This window comes from Nicotiana attenuata, unplaced genomic scaffold (assembly GCF_001879085.1).
Source record: "Nicotiana attenuata strain UT unplaced genomic scaffold, NIATTr2, whole genome shotgun sequence".
NCBI classification, from domain to species: domain Eukaryota; kingdom Viridiplantae; phylum Streptophyta; class Magnoliopsida; order Solanales; family Solanaceae; genus Nicotiana; species Nicotiana attenuata.
Genome location: NW_017672928.1, coordinates 84941 through 101755, shown reverse-complemented (window position 1 = coordinate 101755; position 16815 = coordinate 84941). Strand labels below are relative to the sequence as shown.

The 16815-nt window shown below is 37.0% G+C and overlaps 2 protein-coding genes across 4 annotated transcripts; one reads left to right on the top strand and one right to left on the bottom strand.

The window, feature by feature from the left end:
* Positions 1-65: 65 nt before the first annotated feature.
* On the top strand, positions 66-3988 carry LOC109214967 (pentatricopeptide repeat-containing protein At4g21190). Its single transcript, XM_019378947.1, has 6 exons — positions 66-175; positions 326-453; positions 912-1010; positions 1195-1338; positions 1434-1646; positions 3527-3988. The coding sequence occupies exons 2-6, from the start codon at positions 361-363 to the stop codon at positions 3905-3907; spliced, it is 930 nt and encodes a 309-aa protein (XP_019234492.1). The 5' UTR covers positions 66-175; positions 326-360; the 3' UTR covers positions 3908-3988.
* Positions 3989-4236: 248 nt separating this feature from the next.
* On the bottom strand, positions 4237-13010 carry LOC109214965 (dnaJ protein ERDJ2A-like). 3 transcript variants are annotated; one of them, XM_019378942.1, is made up of 11 exons: positions 12758-13010; positions 11371-11593; positions 11160-11255; positions 10810-10930; positions 10504-10610; positions 10165-10382; positions 8342-8519; positions 8127-8246; positions 7115-7201; positions 5793-5903; positions 4237-5243 (listed from the first exon to the last, which is right to left on the bottom strand). In XM_019378942.1, the coding sequence occupies exons 2-11, from the start codon at positions 11554-11556 to the stop codon at positions 4395-4397; spliced, it is 2073 nt and encodes a 690-aa protein (XP_019234487.1). In that variant the 5' UTR covers positions 11557-11593; positions 12758-13010; the 3' UTR covers positions 4237-4394. The 3 variants fall into 3 exon arrangements, with proteins under 3 accessions (XP_019234487.1, XP_019234489.1, XP_019234488.1); XM_019378944.1 differs by lacking the exon at positions 12758-13010 and adding an exon at positions 12413-12592; XM_019378943.1 differs by lacking the exon at positions 12758-13010 and adding an exon at positions 12332-12418.
* Between the last annotated feature and the right edge of the window lie 3805 nt (positions 13011-16815).

The window sequence follows — 16815 nt, the reverse complement described above, 5'->3', positions numbered from 1 at the left end:
CCACCTTCCAAACTAAACTTATGAAATTACAATAGTACCCTCGGCGGTCATTTGATATTTTGGTTTAGGAGTTATAAACCCTCCAACTGAGAAAATATCTTCAGTTATTCAAAAAGGGAAGCTACTAAACCGCAGTCTCTCACTTTCAACTCTCAATTTGTTGTGAAATTGTCTGGTAAATCTTTCCCTCTTTCCAATTCTGTTCTCACTCATGTTGCAGTTATTGACTAAAAATAAAAGGAATTTTCTTTTTGGTGTGGAGTGTATGGATAAGGTTTAAATTCGTTTTACCCAATTGAGTAATATTTTGTCTTGTATGGTGCAGGAGTTTCAACTAATGCTTTATCTTCCCCGCTAAAAATGCTTTGTTTGACGTATTCTCCGGTAGTTTTTACTACTAGACGACTGGAATCAATTGAACTCCCCAAGAAGAACTATAATCGTAACATTGTGGTAAGATTCTGCAGCTTTTGTAAAGACTAGCAAATTCGTCGTTCCCCACTGCTATGTTATTAGCTCTATGCTAGGCTACTAAACTGCAGCGTTAATATCATTTTGTTTGAAAGTAATTAGAGAAAGGGTATCTGTTCATGTAGTTTTTTAAAGATTTTTGTTATAATTTTGATTTGATTAGTACCTTCATTGTTCAGAGAAGCTATTAAGAAAAAGAAAAAATTGTGCAAGATCAGAGGAACTCTATGGCAACTGTAAAGAACTTCAATTTCCCTTTAGGAGGAATCGTTGGTCTCCTACATGGATGTCTAATAGAAATATGCTCAATTTGGATTTCGGTGATTCAGTATTGTTTGCCTTGTCTTCCTTTTTCTCCTTTAGCTGCATACAGCTCTTTTCTATTTTCCTCTCTTCTTGCAGTTGAAGTCACCTTTAGTCATAATTTTGATGTTCCTCAGGTGTGCGAAGCTAAAGGTCCACGACCAAGGTATCCTCGAGTGTGGAAAACTAAAAGGAAAATTGGGACCATTTCCAAGTCACTGAAGCTTGTTGAGTGTGTAAGCTTTTCTCTTTTCTAATTTTTCTCTCTGATTTGAAAGCAAAGGCCTCAACATTCTCTGCATTAGCATGAGATTTGCCTCAGTCTCTTCCGTGAAGCATGCCAGGCACCTCTCCAGAATAATATAATATTTAGTCTGGTTCAAGAGAATTTAGTTTGGTCTTGGATTTTCTTTTTCGTAGATAAAGGGACTATCGAATGTCAAGGAAGAGGTCTATGGAGCTCTTGATTCTTTCATTGCATGGGAACTGGAGTTCCCTTTGATTACAGTGAAGAAAGCATTAAAGATCCTTGAGAATGAAAAGGAGTGGAAAAGGATAATTCAGGTATCATCTTTTATTTGGTGCTCTAGTTTTTCATTCTTTGACAGGCTTGTCAGGTCCTAGAATAAATTGTATCAATCAAGCATATGTAATTATAGGTGACAAAGTGGATGTTAAGTAAGGGTCAAGGGAGAACAATGGGGAGCTATTTCACGCTGCTAAACGCCTTGGGTGAGGATGGAAGACTTGAGGAAGCTGAAGAGCTTTGGCTGAAACTATTCTCTGACAATCTGGAAAGCATGCCTCGTATTTTCTTTCAGAAAATGATCTCCATATACTATCACAGGGAGATGAATGACAAGATGTTTGAGGTATCCCGCATCTGTTTACTTTTTCCTCTTTCTCTTCCTTCAATTTATTGGTTTCTCTCCCAATCATATCTTGGTACTTTCTCTTTTATTTCCATGAAATAGTGCCTTTTCTTTCACTACCCATGATCCCTTAGGCCTCTGAAATTAATTACAAAAGTACAGAAATGAAAATTGGAATTAGCCCAAAAGAGAGTGACACATATAATAAATGCGGATTAGTGGATAATCTCGGTAGAGCCTCTACAGGTAAAAAAGTTTAAGCTTTTGACAGAATTCATATAGCTGACAACTTGTTCGGGACCAAGGCGTAGTTGTTGTTTTTACAAAGTCAAAGAAGACCTAATAATGCACCTATTAACACTGGTGGAAATGTTTTATAAGAGGATATAATATATATAAAGAGGGGGTTATCTACTGAGTTCCAGATGCTACCTATGTGAAAGGGAGGTTGAGGATAATTCCCACATGTTCTTACATTGTGTTGGTACCTCTCAATTGTGGAAAATGTTCCTAAGTATGTTTTGGAAAGAGTTGGATTATGCCAAAGCTAACTATTGATCTCCTAAGATGCTGGTGTAGTGTAGCTGGGGGTGTAAATCAGAAGAAATGGTGGAGAAAGATTTCAGCGTGTATTTGGTGGACAATGTGGAATGAAAGAAATCCCAGGTGTTTTGAGGATCAAAGATATTCCATCCAGGGAATAAAATTGAATTGTTATATTAATGTTTTTATTTTGGTGTAAGAGCAACCTTGTAAATGATTGTGAATCTATACTCAAAATCATAGAGTCCCTGTAAGTTTTTTTCTGGGGGATCTTTTATTTTGCCAATCTGGGAATGTAATTTGTTTTCTCAGTACAACCTTTGTACTGATAGATAGATGAAAATGTTAGTACCATTCTCAAAAAGAAGATAATATATATAGTCTGAAAATAATATTGAAATTGTAAGTTAAAGTATTACATTGTCTCTATTGGTAGGTTAAAGCTAGATTGGCTAAGTTAACCTGTGAAAATCTCCCAGCTACACCGTGGGTAATGCCTTTCTCCTAATTCTGACCAAAATAAAGCAGCTTTTCAAGTTGCTAAATTACTAATCCATTTATGAGTTTTCGTTTTTTACTTGACATGAGCATTAAGAAGCAGAAACTTTTTATAGTTTTGTGATTCTAAATTGAGGAGTACCTTTTGTACCATTAAATAGGCTTTCAGGAATGAAAAGGTAAACTTTTTTTAACGCATTTTGAGATTACTCAAAAAGGAAAGGTTGACTGTCATGATTGGACTTATATGGTACATCTAACTTGTGGGGGGTGCCAAATTTGTATGAACCTTTATGGTACATGTAACTTGTCCCTTAAGCCAGGTTACTGGTGAAAGTTGTTGCCTTTGGTTAGGCTTTCAGGAATAAAAAGATAATAAGTTGTCTTGGGAAGAGTAAACTGAGACGAGTGAACCTTCTGTTAACATACAAAATGTAGGAATTCTCTTTAACAAATGAACACGATTTTGAAGTTACTCAAAAAGAAAGCTTGAAGGTTAATTTAGGTGGGTGTACTAAGTTTGGATAGACTTATTGTGGTACTGTATGAACGTTATATGCTACATGTGACTTGTTCCTCACCTTTGTCACCAAGCCGGGGAACCTCTCTCCAGATTTACGGGATTTAGTTTAGCTACTTTTGCTTCTACTGTTTCGGTATGAGAAGGTATAGATTGCATTGGAAGCGTTTGGGAGTTTCTTACTCTACTTTCAGTTGACACTATATTTTGGTAGGAAGCTTTTTTTCTACATGAACCATCAATGTATTGTATTCTTTAATTGAATTAATGTATCTGTCTTGTTCTATTGCTGAATATCTGGATTTGTGTTCATCTGCAGATATTCGCAGACATGGAAGAACTTGGTATTAGGCCCACTGTGCCGGTTGTCACAATGGTGGGAAATGTTTTTCAGAAACTTGGAATGTTGGACAAGTACCAGAAATTGAACAAGAAATACCCACCCCCAAAGTGGGAATATCGATACATAAAAGGAAAGAGGGTCAAAATAAGAACAAAAGATCTTTATAACTCTAATAATAGTGATGTTGTAAGTAAGTCTGAAGAAGTAAATGAGTCTGAGTTAGGCGACCAAACAAAAGATCAAGCAGATGAAGTTGATGAAGATTATGTAGAGCAACTCAAAGAAGTTGACGAGTATGAACCTGGTGAAATATCAACTGTACCTAGCGAATCAAGGGAATCTTCTATGTCAACTTAATGCTTTGTATCCTATCAAAGATCTCATTGTTTGACATTTATTACTGCATTGCCTCTCGTGTGAGATGGACTTGACTGCTCATCACCAACGACACCAAAACCATAGGTGTAATTTTAAGTTAATCTGATGGCAGAAGTGGGGTAATTCACTTTGAATCTATAACCTCATGCCTATGCCAAGAGGAAGGGCATACGAGTTCGTATATGGGCGAAGGTTGAGAACAACTATAGGATAATAGGAACCAAATTTTTGAACGGGAAGGAGGGGGAAAAAAGATCATTTGGTTCACGTGTAGAGGGAGAAATCAGAAATGTGAATGAAAGTAGAAATTGGTCCAAACCATGTAGAATTTTATGTGAAACTGTTATAAATTAATTTTCTCAAATTGTGGTTCATTCAGTACCAAGAAGCCAATTCTAGAAAATGAGTAACACTATTCCAGAGTACATCAAAAGACAGACAATTTCACCCCTCATGCGCCTTGACCTTATTTTCTAGCTTTTCTTCTAGCGGAGCCATTAGCAAAGCCCTTTCTATTATTATTCAGTTTCTCAACCTCGGGCTCGGGCTCAGGCTCAGGCTCAGGCTCATCTTCATCTTCATCTTCGTCCTCATCCTCACTATACTCGCTTTGATCGCCCTCTTCGTCTTCGTCAATGTCATCTTCATCATCTTCAAGGCCATTCTCCCCCTGCACTCCCTCAGCCACATGACCACCTCGACTTCCAGCTCTGCTCCTTTTCAATATTTTTAGTTTTAAGTTTGTCTTCGTGTCACACCCAATCCATGTGTCACACATCAAATGACAGTTTAAATTGTAATTTCCGGCCTGTGGAGCTTGGATCTTGCCCAACACCAGTCGACACCCGCTCTTAACTTTTGCGACAGCATCTTTAACAGAGGCAGTGATCTCCTCCATACTAGCCCCTGATGCTTCCATTTTCGCTTCAGTTATTGTTGAAGCAGTTGTTATGGCTGCTGCTTCATCCATAAAGTTGACACTTTCGGAAAACCAGACATCATTTGAATTGGCATCTGCAAGTAAAAACCAGAAATTTTCTCCCTTGGAGAACGGATAGTATGGGGCATGTGGAACGGCTGCTATCAAATCATTAGCACGTCTGAGAGTCACCCATGCCTGAACTGTGACAATGTCCCCCTCTTGTATGCCTTCCTCCCCCTCAGTCTCGCAAGTAACTTCAATTGTTGCATGAGGAATCAATTCCAGTACCTTCTCCACGTCTTGTACTTCAGAAGCAGAGAGGCCAGCAACACCAGAAAGCAGCTCGGCACGTTCTTGAAGGGCCATGTCCTGGAGGTCCTGTAGCGTACGCACCTTACATGGACAACAAAAACTAAAGGTTATGACTATGACAAGAACCATGTAAGGAATAATAATGACACAACAATTAGAGCGCAGTAAATAGGGACAGAACAAAGACTGTTGCCTGTACCGCACCATTTAATGAACCTAATATAGCATGCCTAAGATTTAGAACTTACGGGTATCCATCAACTGGATAAGAAAGAACTTAAAGCTTCCAGGAGCTAGAAATTTTTTAGCATTTTTTAAATGATGGTTAATCTAAGTGCGAGAAAGAGAAATGGTCATTGTTAGTAAATTTATTCAGAAAAAAAAGGCTAACAATTGAAGTGAAATTGAATGGTATCCAAGAAATGTCAGAAAACGAGTTTTCGTTTCATTGCATTCGTTTGGACCAAATGGTTTGAAAAGCTCAACCAAAATCTTGAATCCATTTAAAAGAAAATAAAATAGATGATATAAAAACAATAACAAAATAAACAGTGCTTTCCTAACAACTGTCTTAGAGCTATCTTCTTATGGAACATCTCTAATATGTCTGGATAGGAAAAGAACGCTTACCTTCTTCCCTATCTTTGTGATGACTGCATCACTGAAATGTGGAAGCTGCAAAAGTGAAGCAACACCTTCAGAGGATCCTGAACCTGCCTTCCTAGCACTAAGAGGAACAGCCTGCATCCATAACAGATGCACAAGATTCAATTTTCTGAAAAGCTGAAGAATCTTTTCTTTTAACGCGGATAATTTAAGGTCTCACGACTTTTAAAATAATGAAAGAAAGCATGAGTTTCACATTGACCTACCAACTGGTTCAGTTAAAATTTCCAGGGAGTTGGGACTGGCTCCGGCCCCCAAACCAGTTGTACTAGCTTTTACTAGTGGACGCCCTCTTTTTGTTTTGGTAACTTATTCTATAATCATAATATTGAAGGATGTAAAGTATAACAGTGTAAAATGTAAAATATTACTAAAACCTGACAAGTAATACTATTTAAAAGAAATATCTCACATATTATTAACTTTGAAATGAATTCCAAATGGAATACCTAGAAATCTCAGATTGAAACCTCATTATTTATGGAAGACTTCAAAGAAAACTTGATGATTGTTTCAAAGAATTCTTCAAATTGAAACCTCAAGTCAAGTATTATTAAAATGTAAGTTACTTTTTCTCAATTACGAGCCAATTCGGTCCTGGTCACTCCTATAGCCAAGCCCGGGTCCGTGCCGAATTTGAGCTACATTTGGGACCGACATAGCCCTGCCTTTTCATCTGGGACAGTCTTGGACCTCGTTTTCTGGTCCGGATTGGCCAGTTTCCTAAGCTAACCTGTTACAGTTGCCAGCTGTAGTTGACATTTGACGAAAATCTAATTGTCTGACGTGTACGGTGGAACTCGTAGATTATATCCCTTAAGATCAAAACATAATCAAAGTATCTCCTCGTGGGTGTAAAAAACTTTTCTAAATACTCCCTTTCTGCTAATTCAACCGAAGATAAACTTTACCAGTAAGGCAGTAACAACACCAATATATCCCTCTTTAGCACAATCCTATGTATGCATTGCTTAACCTATGAAACTTTAAATCTCTTATTTCCTAGTTCCTTACAATTAATCTTCTTTATCACTAACAATATGTTTGGCATTTTAGAACTTAAAAGTATTGAGGTTCATCTAGTGTGTGGTTATCGGATGTCATATACACTTGCCTTACAATTGATGTTTAAGTTTATTGCAGGGGGTGTTCAGCGAAGTCTTCAGCCAGTTCTATGAGAACAAGGAGGTCACTGGGAAGTTTTAATATTTGGTTGAATTTTTCCAGCAACTTTTTCCAAAGAGACAATCAGAGCAGAATTGCTTAAACAGCAGTAAATCAAAGACCTGAATTATGCACTGGGATAGCTCGATGACTCCGATTGCAGGCCTTAGCCAACCATGTCCCTTAGCAGTGCGTGGCACTGTTGCCATCTGCATGCAACAATAAACAAGAGTACTAACTCCAATTCACAATTGAAAAAAGAGGGTAGATGAGAAACCAAAAAAGTGTAAGTCAAACTTATACTAGCCAACACATATAGAACAGCAGCAAATGATATTCACGCCACCAAGAAAAATACATGTATAAGAAATAAACTAAGTCTAAGCAAACTACCTAGAATATACAATCTTATCCAAATTTTCTCTCTAAACATTACAATCTAACCGCCATAAATATGCCAAGGGATGTTAAATACTGTTCTAGTTTCTTCATTTTGTCCTCATAATTTACATTTTACTATGATGTTGCAAACAAGAATGTCGACAAGGAGTCTGGATTGTTGAAGAACAAAAAGAGAAGCTAAAGAATGGAATTGGTTCAGACAATTCACAAAAACTTGCTAAAAACCATGTCAATCTGGACATGTTCATGGATGTTAAAGCCACGTCAGTTTCCCAAGAATGTTACAGGTTTGAGCTTTGCCTTTTCATGTCTACACTATTTTCATAGCAATCCTGTATTTTCATTTAGTATTATAGCCTTTTATTTATCTTGGAAGGCCTGTTGTGATTGTTTCTGTTTGCAAAATAAAAGGTAGTATGTTCTAGCAAGAAAGACAAGACGAACACTTCCACTTTGGACAGCCCAGGAGGTTTCCATCAGTATCCCAGTACATCCATAACAAATTCAATAAATCAAATTCAACTCAAAGTACTGAGATAGAAGTCGGATTTGGTATTTGAATATTTTTTATCGACATACTAGTAAAAGAATAACTTGAAACTAGAATCAGACATGTCATCTGACAAATAATAATAGCATGAAACTTAACTCTGGGAGTGAAAAACTGCATGATACTAGTAGCACCCTGCAAGAGTAATGCCCCTTGCTTTAAGAGGTAAGACTAAAAACTACCTTGATCAGCCCTTCGAGAAGACGAGGCGCAAGCTGCAGCACATTTTTGTAATCTTGCTGCAAGTTACTAGTTAAAGTGTCCGCTTTACGAAGTAAATGGGCTTGTATCAACATCTCTGCCTGAAAAAAGGAAGGGAATTAAACTTAGCTACAAGAGATTCATGACAAATACAAAATGCTTCAGTTATCATGGTTATATCTCCTATTAGCTTCACCTTAACAAGAGCAGGATGTTGTTTCCAAAATTTTGCTTGTTCCTGCCTGGCATTCTTACCATCCAGGTTTAATTCACTTTTCACAAGTTTGAAAAGTTCCTGAAGAGGTGCTTCATCAGCTCTTCGAACTGGAATATCCATGAATTCAGCTGCCTTAATGAAGACATCCAGAACTTTGCTGTCATTTCAAGTGTCACAAGCAGTTTAAAAAGCAGTAAAACTATCACAAACTGAGCACACTTAATATCAACCAACCAAGGCAAAAGGCTTAATGTTCAGAGATAGAGGATTCAGGGCATGAGGGCAAAAGGAAATTTTTTCCTCAAGAACGTAAAATTTCAAATAAAATTTCATAAGGTTAGTGAATGTCCTAATAAGCAGGATAGGGACCATGCAGAGGTAAGGGTATTGTCTTCAAACATATTCACGTAAGATGTTAGAGGCGACAATATGCAAGGCATATGCATCTGGACTTGATTCCTTTGGTATATAAACTCAATCAATCAACCAGCTATATATCAATCCCAGTGTTGTAAATAGCGCTCGCCTCAGTGCTAATAGCTTGAGACGTAGCGATGCGAGCATCCAACGCCTTTTTCCTCTGTTGCATTGCGTTTTCAAAATAGCGCTCGCCTCTGCCTGTATAGCGAGAGGCGACAGTGTAGCGAGAGGCGACTGTAGCGTCTTTTTTAAAAAATAAAAGAAAAAGCGCAGGGATTAAAAGAAAAAGACCCGCGATTAGGGCTTTCAGGGATTTCTTTCTTCTTCAAGCTTCAAGCAGCCGAGCAGACCAGCGATTTCTTTCTCCAAGTCGACCCACCCACAGCGATTCTTCTTTCTTCTTCATCTCTTCTGCCATTTTCTTCTTCATCCAGGTCGACCCAGCCATGTATGCTTCTCTTCTTCTCATTTGTTCTTCTTCTGCCATTGTTTATCTTTCTTCTTCTTTTTTCTTTCTTCTTTCTCCTTTCTTTCTTTCTTCCTTTTTCTTCTTCCTCTCTTCTTTTTTTTTTTTGGCTCTGTTTTTTATCGAGCAACACTCAACAGAGAGTAGCATTCAACTCTGTTTTTGCTCTGTTTTTGATCGAGCAGCACTATCTATTGAGTTTTTAATTTTTGAATTGATATATTTATTAATATATTGTTGCTTGTTATATATATGCAAATTTAATATTTTATTTTTTTGTATAAATTGTCGCTTTACATTAAAAAGGCGAGCGCTTCGCCTCTCACCTCTCGCCTCAGTGAAGCAGGCCCTCGTCGCTATTTGTCGCCACACGCTATCCAAAACACTGATCAATCCAAGTGATATATCTCCAGAACCAAAAATGTTTGTCATTATTTAGCTCAGAATTGATAAAAGAAATAATTATATCTCTGACTGGATGTGAACATAATCTATCTAGAAGAACAATAGAAGCTAAATAGCAATTAACAAATAGCTGATCTACATTGATTAAGCACATGTATCATGGAGGGCAGCAAAGAAATAGAGATTTAACTAATACGGACAAAATTTGTGCACTAGTTAAAGATTTATACCAAAGGTTGAATGAGTTTTCTCCGAGAAAGACAACTATTTCTTTCTTTCTTTTCTGAGGTTATATAAATTTGAAAAGAAATTTTAGGCTTTTTTCCTTATTTTCGAAGATAAATCCCAAGAGAGTTAATTTGTTCGGGTTAGAAGACATTCAAATGAGCTAGTATTACTACTTCACTTAATGCACCATCATATTTTACATGAGGTTTCACCATGCGACGTGTCTAATGTATTTTATGTATTAAACAATTACAGTGAATATGTTTGGCAAAAATGTTTTTACCTTGGAGCCAAGGAGGGCTTCACTAGTTCAAAATAAGCGGCTAGAGTTTCACGCCTGACAAAATTTCCCCCATATTTTGATGCTCTTGATAGATAAACAACGCCAAATGCCATTGGCAATAGTACAAAGCCTCCAAGAATCCAAATTAATAATATCCCACCAGATGCGCCACTGAAATCAAGCAGAAACTGAGGAAGTGCAATTCCTATTTGAAAACCCTGCAGCAAGATGTAATATTGTTAAAATCTATGTAAGGATTTCAAGGCACTGAACGTATTTCTTTCATTCCACATAGATAAGAGGACTAGTATAATTTTATTACAGAATAAAACGCAACACCTGTCTGCCATCTGGATGTCCATATTTCTCAAAATTCTCCCTTGAGACTGGATCTGTCAGCGCCTGGTAAGCTTTGGAAATATACTCCACGAAATACTTATTAGCAGCTGAAAATGGAGAAGAAAATTGATTAATAACTGGTAAGCACAGACCATAATACATAATACCCGATTCTTTATAAATTTAGTTCCTTTTTCTTCTATTCCATTCTATACTCTTCTTTTCTTTTCTTTTTTCTTTTTTGTGAGACGGATCTTCATCAGTTAGAGGTAGACATATTAACTGCATCCCCGTAACACATCTCACCTGGATCAGGGTTTTTGTCTGGATGGTATTGTATTGAAAGTCTCCTATATGCCTTCTTTATTACAGTTTCAGAAACTCCTGGTTCTAGCCCAAGAATACTGAATGGATCAAAAGCTTCAATCTGATTTAAAAGAAAGCGCTACGATGTCAGCAAGATCCAGAGAAGAATCACTGTAAACTTTGCATGCAACAACTCTTGGCTCTTGCTTCTTTTTCCAATTCTTTGGGGAAGGGGGCGTGGAGGGGAGTCGTGATAGCAGCTTTTCCTAACATTGATATGCCAGGAGAAAAATCTAGGATAACCTATTAATCTCATTTAGAGAAGTAATTCTAACGTGGTTGACTTTCACCTCACGACTACTTTGCTTGATGGAATAAACAAGGAAGACCACAATAACCCAAAGCAGCAGCACGGTCAAGTTGCTACACGATAAAAAATTAGAGATCTGCACGAGGAAATCCAAAGATTAGAAAACGGGATATTGGGTTGTAATACCAATAATAATCTCCAAGCGCACATCCAACATAGAATTAAATATAGATGCTTGGTTGATAGCTCACCCTTCGAAAAACGGATTTGTGATATTTTCCAGATCGAGTGCAAACTGAACACTCACAGTGAATTCTCTTATCCTTCTTTGAAGCAGCACGAAGAAATTTATGTATTGTATAGGGTACTAAGGGTAGGGCAATTACTGACAATATAAAAATTGGGAATAAGGCACTATTTTCTCCAGAGTCAGCCATGAGAACTTCTGCACAGATAGTTTGCAGATGCTATAGCCTGCAAAAAAACGTGATAGTATCAATAAATTGATTATAACAGTACCAAGTAGGGATAGCAGCCTTAAGTACATGCAAAAAGATAGAAATACAAGGGACGCGGTGGTTGAGGATTTTCAGATGCACGATGTGGAAAATAATGACAGCTAACTATACTGCACTACTTTTTTAATGACGATGGTGTCTGGACCAGCTTGTGCACACGCGATTATTTCACCAGGTACCTGCTACCTCCCACCAACACAGGTACCAGGTAACTCTGCCCGTCAAGGCTTCGGCAGAAAGGAAAAAATAAGCTAGTGTTTTTTTACCTCAAGGATACTGCACTATTTCTCCTTTTATTGGTGGAAAACAACTCTTTTTGTTTGGGTTTTTACTTTTGGTATACTTCTTGCATACGAGTGTCTTTTGCCCAATTTCATTAGTAAAAATTATTACTACAAAAAAATCTGTACTGCACTTTCTAAAGAATCCTAATTGGGCTTGAAAGACAAGTCATTTGGTATTGGAATAAAAGCAAACGGATACATAGAGGATTCGTATAGCAGAATCCAGCTGGTGATGCATATAGAGTATTGGAACTGAAGCTTGTGTGATTGATACCATATTGTACCAGCTCCTAACATCATGATAGGCAATTGTCGGGAAAATAACTGAAATTATCAGAGCAGTTCAATTCAATCAACTGATCCATTCATATATGAGCTGGCAAGTTAGTATATACAGTGTAGCGCCTTACCGCAGGAAATTCAACATGGAAGATTGAATTGAACCTCAATAGCACATAAACATTAGTTAACTAAGCGTTACAAAACAATACCCTATCAATAATCTCTCAAATGAGTAAACTCATAAACCCATTAAACCCGTCGGGGCAATCATCAAAATCGGGGCTCTAGATTTGCAAGCTCGGATCCCGCACAGGAAAAAAAGATGAGAAATCGAAGTTATTCTCCTTCTCAGACAACAGCAAAGCCTATATAAAGACTCTCATTTGACGTGCCAAATTAAGATGAATAGCAGGTTTAGGCCAAAAAGTGATAGCCCATATTAATTCAACAGTCAGCACCCAAACAAACTATTTCCTCAAAAGTCAAAAAAAAAAAAAAAAAAAGTCAAAGATTTGCATAGAACCGAAATGGGAGAATGAAAAGAAGAATCTTGCCTCTGTGGATGTGTTCGATTCTTCCAAGTGCAGTGAGAACTGCAAAATTCAGCGGTGGAGGTTGAAATTGGATTTGAGGACTGGTAACCCGAAACGTAAATCTCAAGTAGTTGTTTACTTTGCAACTTGGAATTGAAAATTGTGGGTTTAAGGATTTGACATTGAAGCATTCAATGGAAATCTAACGTAATACAGTAGAAGATTTTTACAATCTTTTTCTTACTGCTGGAACCGGGACCATGAAGTTGAGGGCAAAATTGTACCTTTTGCAGTAAACGAAATCTTGCATGAAACATGTGTTTTTTTTCTTTTTAATTTTAATAATGGTTTATTCAAAATATATTTTTTGTCCATTTATACCCTTATACAAATAAACTCTCTCATACTTGTCCTTACGTAAAATTGGGTGGACTCCATACTAGAGCAGGAATTAGTTTTGAATAGTCTGATTTAGGTGAAGTTTGGTTTGAAATGAAAATGTATTTGTACATCAGTTTTCAAAATATATTTTTCAAATTTATTTTGGAAAAACATGAAACATGACTTATACCCACAAGTCCTAAAAACTATCACAACTACCCAACATTACCATTATCAATAACATTCATTATATTATCGCAAACCATAGTCCTGAACATAAATAAATTTGGTACAAAATTATCATTTTGATAATAAACTACATGACCGAGAAGACGAAGCAATATTGTTACAAAATAATAAATGATGGGCTCTTTTATAAAATACAAAAGTTTGGAGCAATTTTTAAAAAATATAATAGTGATATTTTGGCCCGAAACCGGCTATTGTACTAGTTTTGGGATTTGGGATTTTGAATTTTGGGATTTTGCCAAAATGCGGGCAAAATTTATGGCCAAACATGTGTTTGCCAAATAAAACCCAAATTTATTTTGGCAAAATCTATGGCCAAACGGGTCCGAAGGTGGTGGACGCCACAATTTCCTTTAATGTATATTTTATAATAACTAATGTCTGTAGTTTATTTGAAACGTTTGTTTGATTTACCTTTTTAGTTTTTTCGGGCAATTTAAAAAGTATTTTTCATTTGCAAATATGAAAATTATATCTCCTTCCCAGATCCTACTTGTAGATTTTCACTAGATATGTTATTGTTATTGTATGAGACATCAAGTTGTAAATTATCATTTTAAAGAAGGAATCAAAAATTTATTATTAACAATATAAATAAAATCATTTTTTACTAGCGAACTATGTATTTTTTTCGTACGCTAAAAATAAATTTGCATAAGTAAAATAACATCTTCAGTAAGGGAATTCCACAATCAGAATAAGAAAAATAAAAAATATATCTTTAATAGATAAATTATACCCCAGTGGTGAATGCATAATTAGGTAAGTTACAGGATCCCATAAATAAATAATAAATCTCATATTTTCTAAGCAATATCATAATTTAAGAATAAAGAGATTAAATTGTATTTAATAATCATAGAATAGCACAAATTTTTATATTAAAGTAAAAAATTACAAAAATTAAATTTGATCTCAATCCAAAATTCATATACCCATTTTTTTTTTTTTGAAAGAAAAAAATAAAAGATTTGAGATTAAGAGAAAAGCTTGTTTTAGGGAATTTTTAAATTTTGGAGGTTCTTTTTTTAGCGTTCTTGCTAAAGATCACGGATAAAATACTAGAATAGAAGAAGAAAAACATAAAAAATAATAAATGATAAATATGAAATTGGGAGGTAGCCAAAAAGGAAATGACTGAGACAAAGGAAATAAAAAGCACAACAAAAAGGAAAGTCACACAAGGTTCAAGATGAATTCGAACTTGAATTTACACACGAAAAAAGCTTTCAAAATTCAAAAAAGGTCTACTAATCATGCACCTTTGTCTAGTTTGCGAGTGGGGGTGACAAAATCAAATATTTAACACATTTTAAGACTTTTTTTACATAAATATATGATAATTATACCAACATAGCTGGTGTCATACTATTACCGTGTTAAATGGTGGATTCGACCCTGTGTAACGACCCGGTCGATCGTTTTGAGAGTATTAGCCTCGATCCCCTATTTACCGCTTCCCCCGTACATTTTATGCTTATGTGACTTGCTAGGAGGATTTATTTTTGGTTTTGGAGAGAAATGGAATACTTAGTCCATAAAATGGAAGATATGTTTTAGGAATTTGATCGTAGTTGGAACTGTGTGAAGATGACTCCGGAATGGAGTTTCGTCGGTTCGGTTAGCTCGGTTGGTTGATTTTGGACTGTAGAGCGTGTCCAGATTGTGATTTGGAGGTCCATAGCTGAATTAGGCTTGAAATGGTGAAAGTTGAATTTTTGGGAAGTTTGATTGGCAGTAGACTTTTCGATATTGGGGTCGGGTTTCGATTCTGGAAGTTGAAGTAGGTCCGAAATGTCAAATACGACTTGCGTGCAAAATTTGAGGTCAATCGGGCGTGTTTCGATAGGGTTCGGCATCGGTTGTTGAAGTTTGAAGTTTCAAAGTTCATTAATTTTGGATTGGAGTGCGATTCGTATTTTTAATGTTGTTTGATGTGATTTGAAGGCTTGACTAAGTTCGTATGATGTTTTAGGACTTGTTGGTATGTTTGGTTGAGGTCCCAGGGGGATCAGGTTGATTTCGGGTGGTTAACGGATCATTTGGAGTTGTGTTGAAATTGCTGAAGTTTTCTAGCTTTTGGTGTCATCGCACATGCGGTGAGGTTGACCGCACGTGCCGACACGCACGTGCAAGAGGAAGCTCGCAGTTGCGGCCCTAGTCTAGGTAGCCAGTGGTCGCAGGTGCGACAAAAGGACCGCAGAAGTGGAGCCGCTCCTGTGGAGGGGTGATCGCAGAAACGGAGAAGAAGCTGGGTAAGAAGTCTGCGAAAGCGGACATTTGTTCACAGGCGCGCACTCGCAGGTGCGGCCATTTGATCGCAGAAGCGGACCAGGTGTTTTAAGTTAAGTCCGCACCTGCGATGGAAATTTCGCACGTGCGGCGTCGCAGGTGCGAGTGTGGGTCTGCATGTGTGAGATCACTGGGTTTTATTTAGCGAGGAACCGTTTCACTCGGTGTCAAATGATCAAAGCTAAAAACTTTAGGCATCTTTTGAGCATGTTCTGCTGCAAAAAAGGGGAAATTACGAGGGTTTGATCTCATTTTTCACTTTGGGACTTCGAGAGCTTGGAATACGCTATAATTGGAAGGATTTTCAGAGGCATCGATTGGGTAATGATTCTTAACTCGTTTTTTATCTCACTAATCTATTATTAATTTCACCTTTTAATTTAAGATTTGAGTTTAGAAATTTGGAAAAAGTGGAAGAAGTTCTTCAACCAAACTTTTGGGTTTTGATTGAGATTTTGGTATCGGATTTTAGTAAGCTTGGTACGAGTGAACTCATGGTTGAATGGGTTTCATATTTTATGACTTTTGCCCTATTCTGAGACGTGGGCCCGGGCCGACTTTTTGGGGCGATTTTTGAAATTTTTGTTAAAGTCTTGATTTTATTAATTAGATTAGTTTATTATAGTTGTATTTATAGTATGTAATCATTTTGGGCTAGATTTGGGCCATTCGGAGTCGGAAAGTCGAGGAAAAGGCGTTCATGTTGATTGATTGAGCTTGGCTCGAGGTAAGTGGCTTGCCTAACCTCGTGTGGGGGAAATTCCTAGAATTTGCTACTGTTGTGATACTTCTATGATATGTGAGCGTCGTGTACGCGAGGTGACGAGTGCGTACACGGGCTAGTTGTTGTAAAAATTCGGTTTTACATTGAGCAGTAGCCTGTTATGTCTTTAATAAGTTATCCCAGCATGTGTACTTTTCATGTTTAGCTTAATATCGCTTGTCTACGTGTCTTAAATGCCAATTTGCAATCTGCTGTTTTTCTCCCTTGACTCGTATGTAGTCTTATACTGTAGGATTTCTTGTTGTTAACTGTTGTTGCTATTGATTTCGAGCTGTGTGTTTATTTTGGGACTACGAGGCGGCACCTCGGGAGATCCCGTTGCATATTTACTTTTTGGACTACGAGGCGTAGCATATTTACTTTTGGGACTATG